Source organism: Toxotes jaculatrix, chromosome 13, assembly GCF_017976425.1.
Source record: "Toxotes jaculatrix isolate fToxJac2 chromosome 13, fToxJac2.pri, whole genome shotgun sequence".
Lineage (NCBI taxonomy): Eukaryota > Metazoa > Chordata > Actinopteri > Toxotidae > Toxotes > Toxotes jaculatrix.
Window position 1 is genome coordinate 635,343 of NC_054406.1, and position 14,658 is coordinate 650,000.

Below are 14,658 nucleotides of genomic sequence, written 5' to 3' on the forward strand. Positions count from 1 at the left end.
TGTTGTTTGTGCGTATGAGTCGGGCGTTCCTCATCGTTTTGGACTTCCTGACCCCCGTTTGAACCCTCCCCTCAGCCCCCCCCAATAAAAAAACACAGACCATATACCATATACTTTTTTGTCTTTACTTCCTCAGTTTCAGTTGGACATGTTTGTATCTGATGACAGTTCAGGTTTTACTTCAGGCAACCATCCTGGGGCCCTCACCTGAGACACAGAAACCTGCGGAGAGAAAGACAGAAATAAAGACAGCAGTTCTGTGGGACACCACTGAGCAGGGAGGTTTACAGATGAAGCACCTTTCTCTGGGTCGTAGAGGAAGTCTGGTTCTCTGGAGAAGCCGAGGCAGCTCGCCTGCTGCTTGAAATGCTCCAGGTCTGAATCTTTCACCGCTGACTCTCTGCCTGGAGACGAAAAGAGGAAAACCGATTGGTGTTTTGGACACAGAGTGGGTTATTCTCTCTGTGTGACTGGTTCCTTCCTACCCATCAGGTAAAGCGACTGCACGGTGAATGAATCCTCTGTGACAGCGCAGCTGACGTTCATGAAGTTAAGGAACTTCTCGATGTTTCTGGCGGTGCTGTTGATGCTGAAGACCAGACAGCCGTCACAGCTCGGCAGCAGGCGGGACACCGAGGTCACGTTAGCCACTGAGGACACAAAGACACAAACATATGAAGCAGGAAGACACCTGACAGGTAGCATTTCTCTAGCTGTTAGCTGTCTCAGATCAATGAACTTACGTGATGTTATTGCGGTGTTGCCGTCGATGGTCACGTTCACCATTGCACCAAAGCACTTCCCACCTCTGGGAAAAGACAGAGGGACAGGTGAGTTCATAGCTGATGAAAGATGTGTGAGGTTAAAGGGACAGGACAAAGACACCCTCCTTCTCAAAGTCAGAAAGCAGTCTGATCCGAACACACACGTGGACACACGTGGACACACAGGTGGACACACAGGTGGACACACAGGTGGACACAGGTGTGATACACATATCTTTTACATTCAGTGAGACTAACAGTTCACAGGAACATCACTGTTCTGATCCATAGTTTCTTTTCTTTTCTTCCCTCAGATGTTTTCTTATTCCTGATAAAAGCTAAATGAATGATGTGGTGTATGTTTTGCAGTTGGTGTGTTATCGACTCACATCTTGTTCTCCTCAGACATCACAAGCTCAGTGGTGCTGAACGGTGACGCGCTGATGGTGAGCCAGGAACTGTCGGTTATTTTCAGAATCTCGTTAAACACTTCATGGTCAGTGTAACCCACCAAGAAGTTCCACCTGCCCAACATCTGCACACAGGCATCGAAGCAGTTAGTGATGGCAGACACACACGGCTGACATGAACGGAAGCAGGGCTGAATACTGAAGCACAGGGCTCGGGGTCGGGGTCGGCGTCAGGGTCAGGGTTCGGTCCGGTCTCGTGCGTGATGTCACAGTTTTCTCAGACAAACCTCTTGTATGGGTGCCCGTGTTCAGACATTTAAAATCCGCAGACTTACTGAGTGGGAAATCGGTTTTTTTTGCAGATTAACACATTCATTCCTCAAAGTCAGGTCAAACAGTTTTTAAAATATAACGTGTTTTTTGTTTAGATACTGAAACTTGAGCTTCTTACAGACAAAAGTACCAAAAGTTCTACCAACTCTAACCAGAAGAACTTCCTGACAAAGGTAGAGGAAAGGCTTAATCCTCAGTCCTTACGCCTACTGACGACACCCAAAGTCCCGGCAGGACTCGGAGGGTTCAGAGGGTTTACCATTTGGGGGTCGGCGAGAGACAAAGGTGTGACCGAGCGCTGGCATTCTTCAGGCGTCAGAGCCGAGCAGCACAGGAACAACCCAGCGACCAGGAGATGGCCGAACCGCAGCCTCATGGTGATACAGCTTCAGAGGTGATGATGACTGAGCCTCACAGAGCCACTCGGCCTTTATACGTGCTGCTGCTGCTGGCACAGTTACATGCTTCTGGGTTTTTCCATCATTTACATCACAGCGATTTTTCCTCGGTGTTGGGTAAGATCAGTATTTCACTGCCACTGAATCTCTCTGTCTGCCCAAACAGGAGTTCAAGGTCGCTGTGGTTGTTGGTTTTTATAACAACACTCTTGGTTTTGTCTATCAATCATTAATTAATTGAACTGCCCTTGAACGCCAATGCCACAGAAATCCACTGAGTGCACAGGCCAGCGTTCAAGCTTCAGTCCAGCTCAGATCCAAGCTGAGGCACAGCCTGACCTCTGCCATCACTGCTGCAGTAGCTAACACTCTGTTCTCCACCAGGGCTGTGAGAAGAAGAACACTCACCCACAGCCTGTGCTGTGCATTACTGAGCACCAGAGGGAGCCAGAGCTGCAGAGCCACTGATGGAGTGCTGCACCTGTCGATCTCCTGATGAGGATCAGAGGAGGACTTTTGTCTTTGCTGGGTCCGTGTGTCTTCGCTCAGCTCTGAAGCCCAGAAGCTGTTTTCATTTATTGATGAGGCACCTGATCAATACGTTGTGTAGCTACGTACGACGGCAGCGCTGCATGTAAGAGTTCACTCATTCATAATGCATGTGATCTGCAGGAGCTTCAGTCAGCAGCTGATGGACTGATCAAACACCTGCACCCAGAGGAGCCTGCTCTCTCAGCTATCACTGTGCTGACTCATGTTATCGACACTCAGTCCACGGTTAGTTCATTAACATGACACACGGAGGACACACGGAGGACACACGGAGGACACACGGAGGACACACGTGCTCTGGAGCTCATCTCATCCAAACTGAAGGTGATGAAGAGGTTAGTCTTCATCTCAGTTACAAACACAACCTGTTTGAACTAAGTACACAACTCATTGTGTTATTTTCATCCACACTGAAAACATCATTCAAACGTTCACAGGTCAAAGACTCTGTGAAGCTAATGAGCAGGACTCAGGATTCAGTGAACCTGGAGTCAGGATTCAGTGAACCTGGAGTCAGGACTCAGTGAACCTGGAGTCAGGACTCAGTGAGCCTGGAGTCAGGATTCAGTGAACCTGGAGTCAGGATTCACTGAACCTGGAGTCAGGACTCAGTGAACCTGGAGTCAGGATTCACTGAACCTGGAGTCAGGACTCAGTGAACCTGGAGTCAGGACTCAGTGAACCTGGAGTCAGGATTCACTGAACCTGGAGTCAGGATTCACTGAACCTGGAGTCAGGATTCACTGAACCTGGAGGATTTTAATGTTTAACGTTACATTTTCCAAAAGAATCTGCAGACAAATCCAGAACTTTCAGCTTTTATTCCACATCTGCTGAACCGACAACAACAGGACAGAACCTCCACGCTCTGCGTCTGATAGTTTCTGTCAGCGTTTGAAGTTTCATCTTTTGTTATGAGTTGTGTTACTGTGCTGAGTGAAAGAAAAACAGGACGTGTGTCTTCAGAACTGGACTCAGACTCTGTCCCTGTGACAGACACATAGACGAGGATCAGGTACCAGGATCCACACAAGTGAAGGAGTACTGCAGGTATTTGCGGGTCCCAGGACAGGGATTAGAGAAGATCAGGTTTGAGGCTCGAACTGAACATCTGTGTTTTCCATCACATCTGGAGAGAAAGAAAGAGAGTGAGATTTAAAAAAAAACTTTATTTACAAAGAAACAGCAAAGAGAACAGTTCAGTTCACCGTGAAACAAACGCATCTTTAACATTCTGTCACACTGAACGCAGCTCGCTCCAGGTCAGCTGACAGGTCACCTGACTCGTCTCACCTGCTGGCCATCACCTGCAGTGTGTTTGGGTATCTGCAGGAGGTGCTGGGTGGCTGACTGCGGGGGGCGCTGTACCCACACACCCTCTTACTGGTCCTGCCGTAGTTTGCCATTAACACTCTGATCACCTCAGATCCTGGACACACACACACACACACACACACAAATCAAACAAACAAAAACAATGGACATGAAATGACTTCATGATCCTGGTTTTCTCCTGTGACCTGCACAGACAGTGGAGACGGATGGACAGAGGACAGAAGACAGAAAGTACAAACCAGAACTGACCACAGTCGAGCGTAGCCTTGTCTTTCTGACACACATGATGGATCCCTGAAACAAGAAGCAGCACATTCACTGCTTCACTTTTATTCATGTTTTCATCCAAATAACCAGAAAACAAAAGCAGATACCTACTCCCAGGCTCACAGGTGTACGTGGTCCCCATCCAAACACACCTGCTCATACAGGGGCTCACTGAGTGACACAATTCCAATGGCACCACACACCTGTACTGACCAGTACACCTGATGGGGAAGGAGAAGATAATAATAATAATAATAATAATAATAATAATAATAATAATAATAATAATAATAACAACATGTCTGTGTAAAGTCTTATTCATCCAGGTCATTGTGTCCTAAGGGTTGATTGAAGGTAACTGGACTTCTTGTTTGAAGACGTTTCACCTCTCATCTGAGAAGAGAGGCGGGACCAGAGGGCGGGGCCTCTGGGTGGGATAGAGGGCGGGGCTCCATCAAAGTGGTTTCAATTGCTCCCAGAGGTGCCACCTACTGGGGTGCAGAGGGCTCAGTGCTGCCCCCTGCTGTCATACCTCTTCCTGACGATGTTGAGGAGGGGGGTGGTGGAGCAGAGCGGCGTTTGCAGATGATTTGGAGGGATGCCATCAACGCAAGCCTCCGACTGTCTGTGACTCGCTGACACGTTGTGTACAATGATCACGCCGCCATCTGAAAACCAAGCAAAGAAGAGAGACTCAGGATCAGTGATTGGAGGAGCTGAGCCCTCATCTTCAGACGGGACAGTCAAGTTCAAAGCAGGACGAAGACACATCAAGAGGCTTTGGTCTGTTTAGGACAAAATTCTCTCCATGTGTTACTGTCCTTCCACCACAAAGTGATGGGTCTCTCTCTGATGTGGACGTCAGAAACGTGAGTAAACTGATGTTTCAAACCATGAAGCCCTGAAGTTAGAGAAGGCAGAGAGGTGTCGTACAGCACTGCAGCCGCTGGGCGAAGTCCTCCCGGTCACAGCTCAACGTCATCTCTGAAAAACACAGCAGAGGTCACAGCTGGGGGTAAAACCACAACCAAACCAGCATCAGGGCCACACTGGCTCAGCTCCGCCCAGTATCAGCCCGTCGTTCCGACACTGGGTTGGTGAGTTTTTACCCAAATGCAACAGTTAAACACACTAAACGCTCAAGTTTAAGAAAAACCATCACACATTTATCTGTAGCTGTACAAAACGACACTGACACATCTGGAGAGAGGAAGAGTAAACGAGAAGCACCAAACCATAACCCAACGGCAAAATAAGACGATGACACAAACACGACCCCTGGGTCAAAGGTCACTCAGGTGAAGGGAAGGCAGTGAAACCTGACGGAGGAGCCTGCTGTCAAACTGTTTGCTAACATGTCGCCCGAGGCTGCGAGTGTTTATTTACCTGGTCTGGTCATCGAGCTGCAGCAGAACACTGTTAACACTGAAACACACAGACACATGTCAGATACACAAAGGAGAAAACACACAGCAAATACACAGCAAACCCAGAACAACACAACACACACGGGGCTGGACGTCGCACTGCAGCTGGAGCACAGCTGGAAACACAGAGTCAGTTACAGGACGAGAACTTTAACGACCCTGAAGGACACAGGTCACATGACAGAGGTGCAGAACAGGAAGGAGGACACATGACAGTGACGGCGTATTTATTCTAAATTTCCAGCCGTGTCTCAGCGCAGCCATCGTAACTCCAGCACTTTCTTCACCTTTATCCGTTTTCAGGTGAACTCTGCCTTTCTCATTGTTCCTCCTCAGACTCACCTGTGAGTGACATCTCACCACATTCATATGTATCCAGAATGAGCCGTTCACATTCAGTCATTTTAGCAATTTGGCTGCAACTAACGATTACTCAGCATTTTTACTGTTGTATTAAATCTCTGTCCATCAGGCAGAATAAGATAACCACGCTGTGTAGCCTCAGACCGTCAGAGTGCAATGGAAGAAGGTGTCCTGGTTTCTCTTCTCTTGGTTGATAGTCTGAAGCAGTAACTGAAAAACTGAGGGTTGAAAATGTGACGACAGGAAAGCGTTTGATACTCACAGGAAACAGTTCGGAGTCTCTGCAGAACGTCCATGTTCGCGGCGGCTCGGTTTCCACGGATTCAACACGACGTCCGTCTGTTTCACAGTGTGTGAGAGGCCGAGCAGCTCGTACCAACACACACACCTCCCTCCAGCTGTCAATCATCTGAGCAGCGCTGACTCATTCCACCCTCAGGATGTTGGTACAGCACACAGCACATCCTGCTCTGAGTGTGTGTGTGAGTGTGTGTGTACTGTAAACATTCACTCTTCCTCCTGCAAAGATAAAACCTGTTTTGTAGAATCTACCTGAAACTCCAGCTCCCATGAGGCTTTGGCAGAGCGTAAACAGCAGTGAGGCGAGCTGGGAACGATGGTGGAGAAGTGAAAACACTGAGAGGAAACAGGAAGTGACGTCTTCCAGGAGCTGGACGTCAGCACCGTCCTCACCGTCCCCGGCGTCCCTTCTGTCTCTGTGACCTTTGCAGTGTTGAAGTAAAACAGAATTAACGATGAAAGAATAAAACTCAGCTGCTGTTTCTGCGTTTGTTTATAATAATTTTACAGTTTTCATCTTATTTCTATTTTATTCTTTTCCAGTTTTATTTCCAGCTTTTTCTGTTTATCTTCAACAAACTTCACCTCATTTCACTGTTCACTCTGTGTGTGTGTGTGTGTGTGTGTGTGTCATTGCCAGTGGGAGATGTTGGCACCTCACTACTATTTTCAGGTCTGGTTGCCATGGGAACAGCTGGATTGGTATGAAAGCCACTGGGTTGTGGTGATTGTGTGTCTGTGCGTGTGTGTGTGCTGGTTAGAGTGCACTGTAGACAGGTAAACACACACACACACACACACACACACAGCAGCCTCTCTGAGCTTCATCATCATCACAGCTGCTGAATTTAAGTCAAGTCACTAAAACAAACTCACGCTTCGGTTCGAGTCCGGTCGGGTCCACACTCCACACGGTGAGCTCGGGCTGCGTGGGGTCTCCAGTGGATCCGGCCGGACCTGAGCCTGAGAGGAAGCTTTGATCTGAGGAGGGAACTGAAGCCGAGTCTGGATTTCTGGATGTTTGTGTTCTCTCTCCATTCAGGGTCACGTCTGGTTAGGCAGGTTTCTCGTATGAGTTTCGGATCGGGTCCAAAATTCGGGACCTGTTGGGACCTGAACTTTACAATAATGAGCTCGAACTAAAACCATGAAGGTTCTGAAACTGGATTTGGACACAGTCCAGGAGCAGAACCGCGACATGGAGGACGAAGGACTCGTCACGGCTGATATTTCACCTCAGTGTCAGGCGTGATTACTGTCGCTTACCGGCCGATGGGCAGGTGTCCACGTTGCCAGGTTGGTAGTCCAGCTTCCACGCTGCCAGTGTGACGTTTCAGTAACAGCGTGTTGTAGTTGGTCACCCTGCCCTTCGACCATCTGCCGGCCTTCATGTACGATGACTCACACACGCAGATACAGACTAATATTAGATTTCCATATGACTGTCCACAGAGAGAGGAGACGATGTGGAGACAATGTCCAAACTGTTTGAACTCCACTTGAATCATCAGCCAAAGATCTGTGGGAAATCAGCAGAATAAAAACAGGAAACTCGAAGCTAACGCTGCGACATACACTGATACACTGAGCCCTGCTTTCTTTTTTAATTCAAACACGGTAAATATTACACCTGCTAACCTTCTGTGTTTTAGCATCGTCATCGTGAGCATGTTAGCACGCTGACACTGATTAGCTTAAGGCTCCACCGAGCTAAGTCTCGTTAGCGACTGAGAGGCAGCGGTCACCAGGAAGAAAGAAAGAAGACAAAGAAAAATACAAAACAGGGCACTGCAGGCCTCTCCATCCTGGCTGTCACAAACAAACAAACAAACAAACATGCACACACACACACACACAGAATCAATTTGGCCCAACAGGAAGTTTTATTTCTTTACAAAACAAGAGCGCAGACTCATAAAGGAGCTCAGCAGAAAGCAGGAAGATAAATCTACACAACAACTTCCAACCACTTAGAAAATATAGAGGAGCTCTGTTCACACACTGATACACATCATCTCCACTGTGAAAAAGAAAAACAGCCAGCCAGAGAATCAGCACGTCACCTACGCTGTAAAGAAAGAGCCAAAACAAACAAACAAAAAAACTTAGTTTGTTGTTTGAAACAAGTCGGTTTTAGATTTTGATGTTCAGTTACAGTTACTTACTCTTACTTTGAAAGTGAAATCTGAATTTTTTAAAAATGTTTTGCATTTGAAAAATTTAACATTGAAACGTTTTACTTTGAAATTCACGCACACTGAACCTGAAACCACAGCAGCGAAATGTTTTATACTTTTTCTAAATGTTTTCATTTAAAATTTTGTGTTCAAGCTTCATGATTTTCACATGAAAAGATTTTTTTCATACGTTTCATTCGACTGTTTAAATCAACAGCTGTTTTTCTGTTTTTCTGTTTCTGAGTTCAGAACAAAAAATAAAACCAGAGAGAGAAAAAAACTCACGTGTCCATGAAGCAGCTACGGAAATTCTTTATCAAAACTAAAAACTTTGCATTGGTAAAATACAACGTTAAAGGTATGATCACGTCACAGGTCGTGTTTTCCGCCGTCTGTCACATGATGAAACACCGCAGAGAGAAGGACACGTGATTCGTACGAAACCTGGAAAACGCTGAGCTGAAATTTACAGTGTGATTGTTTCTGTGACACAACTTTTCCGAAGCCACAACACTGCAAAGAGGAAACAGCTGCAGTTTGTTAGTCGTTAGAAAACGAGTTTAAAACGAGAGACTTCACAGTTTCAGGGCAGACACACACCCGACAGGAAGAGCTTAAAGGGAAAATCCACCTAAAAATCCATCTATTTAAAACACACACAAAAACGCTAAACACTAAATGCACAGTTATAACCATGGTATGGAATTATAAACGCTGTTAGCTTCTCTTTGTAGTTGCTTTTTGTCCCTTTTGTGGTCATTTGACTTTCCAGCACAAAATGTTAACAGTCACTGGGCCCCTGACCCGTCGGGCCCCTGACCCTGAGCCTGGTGGGCCCACTCGGTGACTGGTCCATGACTCAGGGTGGATTTTCCCTTTGAGTACAGAGTGAGGAAAAACAAACAGTCTGGGTAAACCAGCAGCTCGAGGGCAAAGTTCAGCTCAGAAGCTGCGAAATTTAGTCCAAACAAAAAACGCACATCAGAAGCGAGAAAACCAGTCCAGACTCCATTAAAGGGTAAAAAACAGCAGCCGAGCTGCTGGAGTGTCTAATCCTATGTAAACAGGCTTAGTGTAAGGCAAGGAGGAGGAGGTGAACTTTAAAATGAGACAGATGAGGAGGGAAGAAGGTGGGAGGAAGACAGGATGATGAAGAGGATGAGTAAGCGGAGGGAGGCGGACAGGCAAGGAGGAGGAAGAAGAGCAGGATGCAGATGGCTGAAGGCAGACAGCAGAATTAAAGGGATCAGACGAAGGCTCAGACACAAACTTCTCCTCAAAACCTGAATCAGAAAGCAGAGATCTGCAGCCGACAGCGAACGCCTCACTGAGCAACGAGCTCTAACCATTACCAATCAGAGTCAGAATCAGGATCAGATGAATCAGGATCAGAGCACAATAAATACGTCTCTGAGTTAAAATTCAGCGTCTGTGATCAGTGAGATGATGTGTTTCACAGCAGGCGGCTGTTAAATGTAGTGACGGCAGTGACGACGGATTCCTGGCTCGCAGACCTGTGCTGACCTGTGCACTCTCAGACTCTGGATAATCCACAGTTCTGCCACATAAAAGAGAAAATCTCCTGAGCAGAGAGTCTCAGACTTTACTGAGCAGTCGATGGATCCTCTGTAACAACACGTCAGCTTTGCTCCAGCACCTAATCCCAGAAACCGAGCTCAAACCAAACCTGAACCTGAACCTGCATCACGTGTCCCAGCTGGGAGACGAGTCAACACCGTGTGCTGCAGCGACAGGACGGTGTCCTGACGGTGTAGGTACAGGACCTGTGTGTCCTCACAGTGTAAGAGGCAGGGACGCAACACCTGAACACAAACTTCAACGGCCTCATGTGTTCACACCTGTGCACACACCTGTCCTGAGCCTCGATAGCTGCGCCTTAGATAAAAGCCTCTGCACAGATTCCTGCGTCCTGCAGCAGCTGACAGCAGAGTAATGAGAGTTTCAGCTCTTTCAGGGAGAGACGAGCCAGAGACGAGCTGAAGAGATAAGACAGAGTGAGACGTCTTACTCTGACAGAGCTCCTCTTTATTCTTCCCTTTTCCTTCTTCATGTGCTTCAGCAAAACAAACGTGTTTCACCTGTCAGGCCCGTAAACCTGAAAGAAACTTAAAAACCAGAGATGGTGGAGAGAGGAGCCGGCCGCGAGGACAAGAAGGCGAGAGAGACGGCGTGAGTAAAAGTGAGTGTGAAAGACAAATGGGGAAGAAAGAGGTGAAGACACCGAGGGGGAGACGCACTGGGGGAGGACGAGAGGAGGGGACAGAGTCAGTTACAGGGTTTAGTTCGGCAGTGAGCTGCTGGGAGTGTTCGACAGCCAGTGTGTGTGTGTGTGTGTGTGTGTGTGCAGACATACAGGCAGTGTGTTGTCCACCATCATTCTCATTAAGCAGAGTGTGTGTGTGTGTGCGCTTACAAGACGTGCATATGAATACAAAGGCAGTAGATGTGGTTACACTTTTATATTGTATAACTGTGTGTGTGTGTGTGTCCTCGCTGATGTGGACAGTAAACACACGTTTGTATGTCTGCAGCTGTGAGGACGATTCAGAGTGTCCCACCTTGACAGTGAGGACATGTTGGACACCAGGATGAAAAAAACACTGTGTTGCTGTTTGAAGACTGAATGGATTCAGTTAATTATCAGCCTGACTGTGTGTGTATGTGTGTGTGTGTATGTGTGTGTATGTGTGTGTGTGTATGTGTGTGTATGTGTGTGTGTGTGTGTGTGTGTGTCAGAGTGGACTTTACATTCTCAGTATTAGATCAGATGTGAGGACGACTGAAGAGCTGCAGGAAAAAGCCGCCGTCTCAGCCGGTCACACACGTGTCCTGTCATTTTCAACTCCAACCTGAGTCCAAGAGACCGTCCAAGAGACAGTCCAAGAGAGAGTGGAGGACGTGTTGGTGTGGAGATGAAACTCTTCAGTGAGTCCTGCTGGGCCGGAAACAGCCCAACAGGGTTCATGTTCCGCCTCTGATGTCTGGGAGGTCTCCACATGGGATCGGAGGGAGTTCCAAATCCTTTAGAAGCTTCATGAAATAAAAAAAAATCCATCCAAAGTTGCACTGACTGAGATTTCAGATGCATCCACGCGATCCTGCTGCGTCCTGTCAGCGAGGAGAGGACAACAGCCTCCCTCTGCTTCTGGAAACAAAAAAAACTGAAATCATCCCGGGTTTTGTTTCCGTCAATGTTTTTTCCTCAGGCAGTGGTTTGGTCCCTGCACAGAGGACCCCTCCCTGCACAGAGGACCCCTCCCTGCACAGAGGACCCCTCCCTGCACAGAGGACCCCTCCCTGCACAGAGGACCCCTCCCTGCACAGAGGACCCCTCCGGGGAGCCTCGAAAACTTTTAAAGGCTCACTGAACAGAGTGAAGACTCTGAGTCTGATGAGGAGGAGGAGGGGGCAGGAAGGAGGAAGGAGGGAGGAATAAGTACCTCTCTGCAGGGAGAGGGGGAGGACAGTGGACTTCAGTGTGAGGGTTAGGACCCTGCAGGGCCACAGGGGCCACCCTTCATTCAGTTCTTTGTTACTGCTGCATCATTTCATCAACAGGAACCTTCTAGATCTTCTGAAGTGAAGTCAGCGGTGAATGCACACACACGTGCAGTGCGCTGCCCGGGGATCGAACCACTGCCGCTCGCGTGAGTGGTTTACCTGGAAGGTTTGGGATTTCTCCTGGAGGTAAACTAATATAATGTGTGTTTTAATGATGATGGACAAACAGCTCACAGTGCCGCAGCGATGACAGACCCACCTGTGGATCAGGCAGGTGCAGGTTTTACCAGCCAGCTCTGGACGTCCAGCTGATGAAACGATTCACAGCGTCTCTTCTCTTTTCCCTCAGAGCTGAAACGAGTCGGCTGCAGACGTGACGGAGCTCTGTGCCGATCGGCTGTGTGGCGAGACGCCCGGCATTTCAGACATCAGCTGGTGCTGAAAGCACCAGTTACTAAGCAACAGCCGGGCCGACAGGACGACAGGGAGTCGCTAGGAACCGGCTCGTCTCGTCTCTGCTGTCAAACCGATTGAACACAGCCTTGTTCAGTCCTCTGTGCTCCTGCATTCAGCTCTCCTGGGCCTCTTCCTCCTCCTCCTCCTCCACACTCAAAAATAACACTGCATTGTTCACCTGCTTCCTCCACGAGCTTCACAAGTTCTCTGAACACGTTCTGAAAGTCTGTTAATAAAAGTTAACAAAAAGTTAAAAGGACAAAATAAAATCTTCTCCTGTGAGAGACAGCAGCCCTAACATGCTGCCCGGCAGGCCGTGAGACGCAGGCCGCGAGACGCCGCAGAGATCCCTCGTCACCTTTCACACATTGACCTGGTGCTCTGGCTGCAGTGCCGCCGTCCGACAGCGGCAGGGCGGAGGGATTCCTGCAAACTTCACGCCTTTAAGATCTGAGCAAAATCACAGCTACAGGACGGAAACGAATCTTTACGTCTGTGAGTCGAGCAGATTCTCCACACGACCTCTGCAGATTTTACATGAGATTATTTCCTCTCCTGTTAAATTTGACACGTTTCACGAATCAAATCCAATTGTTATGAATATTAATTGTTATTTTTATTATTATTATACAGATTGTTTTCATAGATGCTGTGCTTTTTGCCCAGATGTACCGCCTGCCAGGCAGACTGAGATGATGGTCAGACCGAAGGCAGTAACAACACAAAGCGCACTTTTCCCAAACTGTTGATCTGAATGTCAGCTGACACCGTGTGGCTGTGTAAGAAATCAGCTTTTAGTAAAACACTATTTTAAATTTCTGTGACTTTGGAACGTTTCTGTCCATGTGACAGGATCAATTCAAACGATATCTGACGTCAGGAAAACAAAGAGTTTTGATCTTTGAGTCTCGGAAGGATTTCGAATCACTGATGGTGACGTTGAAATTTCAAATTCACGGTGCGAGTCCACGTCTCTGGTGCCTGGCAGAGCTGTTGCTGAAGGACAGGTTGATCTTTGTCTCCATGCTTCCACCATGCTGTCTGCTGGTCCCACTGCTCCCCTGTACATCACTGTCCTGAACGCCTGAGGGGAAAAATGCGCTTGTGTTTCTGCTTTAAGTGTGATCATCACCTCAGTTTAACCCGTTCACTGCCAGGGCTGCTGCCTCTCAGGCTGCCTGTCAGGAAATCCGGTAGTCGAAGGTGTCCTTCTCCATGTAGTCCGTCCAGGTGGAGGAAGGCATGCTCCGATACGGGTCCAGAAGGATCCGGAAACAGCGGACGATCAGCAGGCCCAGGAAGATGAAGAGGATGAGGACGAAGACGAAGGCCGCCCTCTGCTCCAGCGTGAGGAAGGAGGCCGACGCCGAGGAGGAAGAGGAGGAGGAGGAGAAGTCTGACTCAGAGGCTGAGAAGGTGCTGCTGTAGAGGTCGTCGGCCATGTTGGGACAGGGAACGATGGGTCGGCTCAGACTGTCCTCTCCTTCTGTCCGACGGGAGAAAGCATCGTCTTCGTACAGCAGAAGGAGGTCGATGTCAGAGAGGAGAGGAGAGGCCTGAACAAACAAACAAACAAACAAACAAACAAACAAACAAACAAACAAACAACACAAAAACAAAAACATGACTTTTTCTGCCACATAATCATTTCACCAGGAACAAACCATCCTGATCAGTCTGAAGCTTCATCTGGTCTGAAGCCTGAAACGTTTGTTAGACGTGAGCTGAGTAAAGGAGTAAAGACTAAACCACATGTCAAAGTGCTGGACCAAGTGTCCCAACAGTGTGTCTTCACTCAAACAACCAATGGATGCTGTGGACATTTGTTGGTCTGGAGATGATCCCCTGCGGTCCCCTGTGTTCTGACTTCCGGTCAGGTTTCAGTCTCTATGTTATGAGGTTTCTGGGTCAGGCTGAGGCACGTCTGCTTAAAACAGATTATTTTACAATCAGCAGAACCAAAGACGGCCCCTGGGCTCGGCCGACGCCTGCACCCGGACTCTGCAGCTCTGCAGCTCAGTGCAGGAGCAGTGGATCACACCTGAAACATAATGAGAGCTGTGCTGTGGTTGGCTCGGGCCGAGCTGAAAAGGTTTTCTTGATGTTGTGATTCACTGTAGCTTCTGTGTTTTATAATGTCTGAGATGCTCCCTCTGTCCATTACAGGATGTTTGACGTGAGACGTGGTGAAATGTCTCTTTACACGCATCAAGTAACTTTGCTTCTGATCCGTTTTAACGAGCGCAGGACGTCCGCGGAGGATTTGCTGAGTCTGCACAGTTAAACTCTCTCCTCCTACCCTCTTTAATATTTCACTGCCAGCCTTCTTCTGCATTTTTATTCAGTTCAGCTTC

The 14,658-nt window shown here is 48.1% G+C and overlaps 3 protein-coding genes across 5 annotated transcripts; all 3 read right to left on the reverse strand.

Moving 5' to 3' along the window:
* Positions 1-90: 90 nt before the first annotated feature.
* Positions 91-1,924, reverse strand: LOC121191591. The gene is made up of 6 exons (XM_041052804.1): positions 1,767-1,924; positions 1,154-1,299; positions 744-808; positions 486-650; positions 300-404; positions 91-222 (listed from the first exon to the last, which is right to left on the reverse strand). The coding sequence occupies exons 1-6, from the start codon at positions 1,881-1,883 to the stop codon at positions 182-184; spliced, it is 639 nt and encodes a 212-aa protein (XP_040908738.1). The 5' UTR covers positions 1,884-1,924; the 3' UTR covers positions 91-181.
* A 1,335-nt stretch (positions 1,925-3,259) lies between these two features.
* On the reverse strand, positions 3,260-6,495 carry LOC121191590 (L-rhamnose-binding lectin CSL2-like). Of its 3 annotated transcripts, XM_041052801.1 has the most exons (8): positions 6,112-6,492; positions 5,446-5,484; positions 4,993-5,043; positions 4,592-4,727; positions 4,171-4,280; positions 4,042-4,086; positions 3,751-3,886; positions 3,260-3,586 (listed from the first exon to the last, which is right to left on the reverse strand). In XM_041052801.1, the coding sequence occupies exons 1-8, from the start codon at positions 6,143-6,145 to the stop codon at positions 3,469-3,471; spliced, it is 669 nt and encodes a 222-aa protein (XP_040908735.1). In that variant the 5' UTR covers positions 6,146-6,492; the 3' UTR covers positions 3,260-3,468. The 3 variants fall into 3 exon arrangements, with proteins under 3 accessions (XP_040908735.1, XP_040908736.1, XP_040908737.1); XM_041052802.1 differs by lacking the exon at positions 4,042-4,086 and having other exon boundaries at positions 6,112-6,491; XM_041052803.1 differs by lacking the exons at positions 4,993-5,043; positions 5,446-5,484 and having other exon boundaries at positions 6,112-6,495.
* A 6,990-nt stretch (positions 6,496-13,485) lies between these two features.
* On the reverse strand, positions 13,486-13,746 carry LOC121191592 (cortexin-2-like). The gene has a single exon (XM_041052805.1). The coding sequence runs from the start codon at positions 13,744-13,746 to the stop codon at positions 13,486-13,488; it is 261 nt and encodes an 86-aa protein (XP_040908739.1).
* Positions 13,747-14,658: the final 912 nt, after the last annotated feature.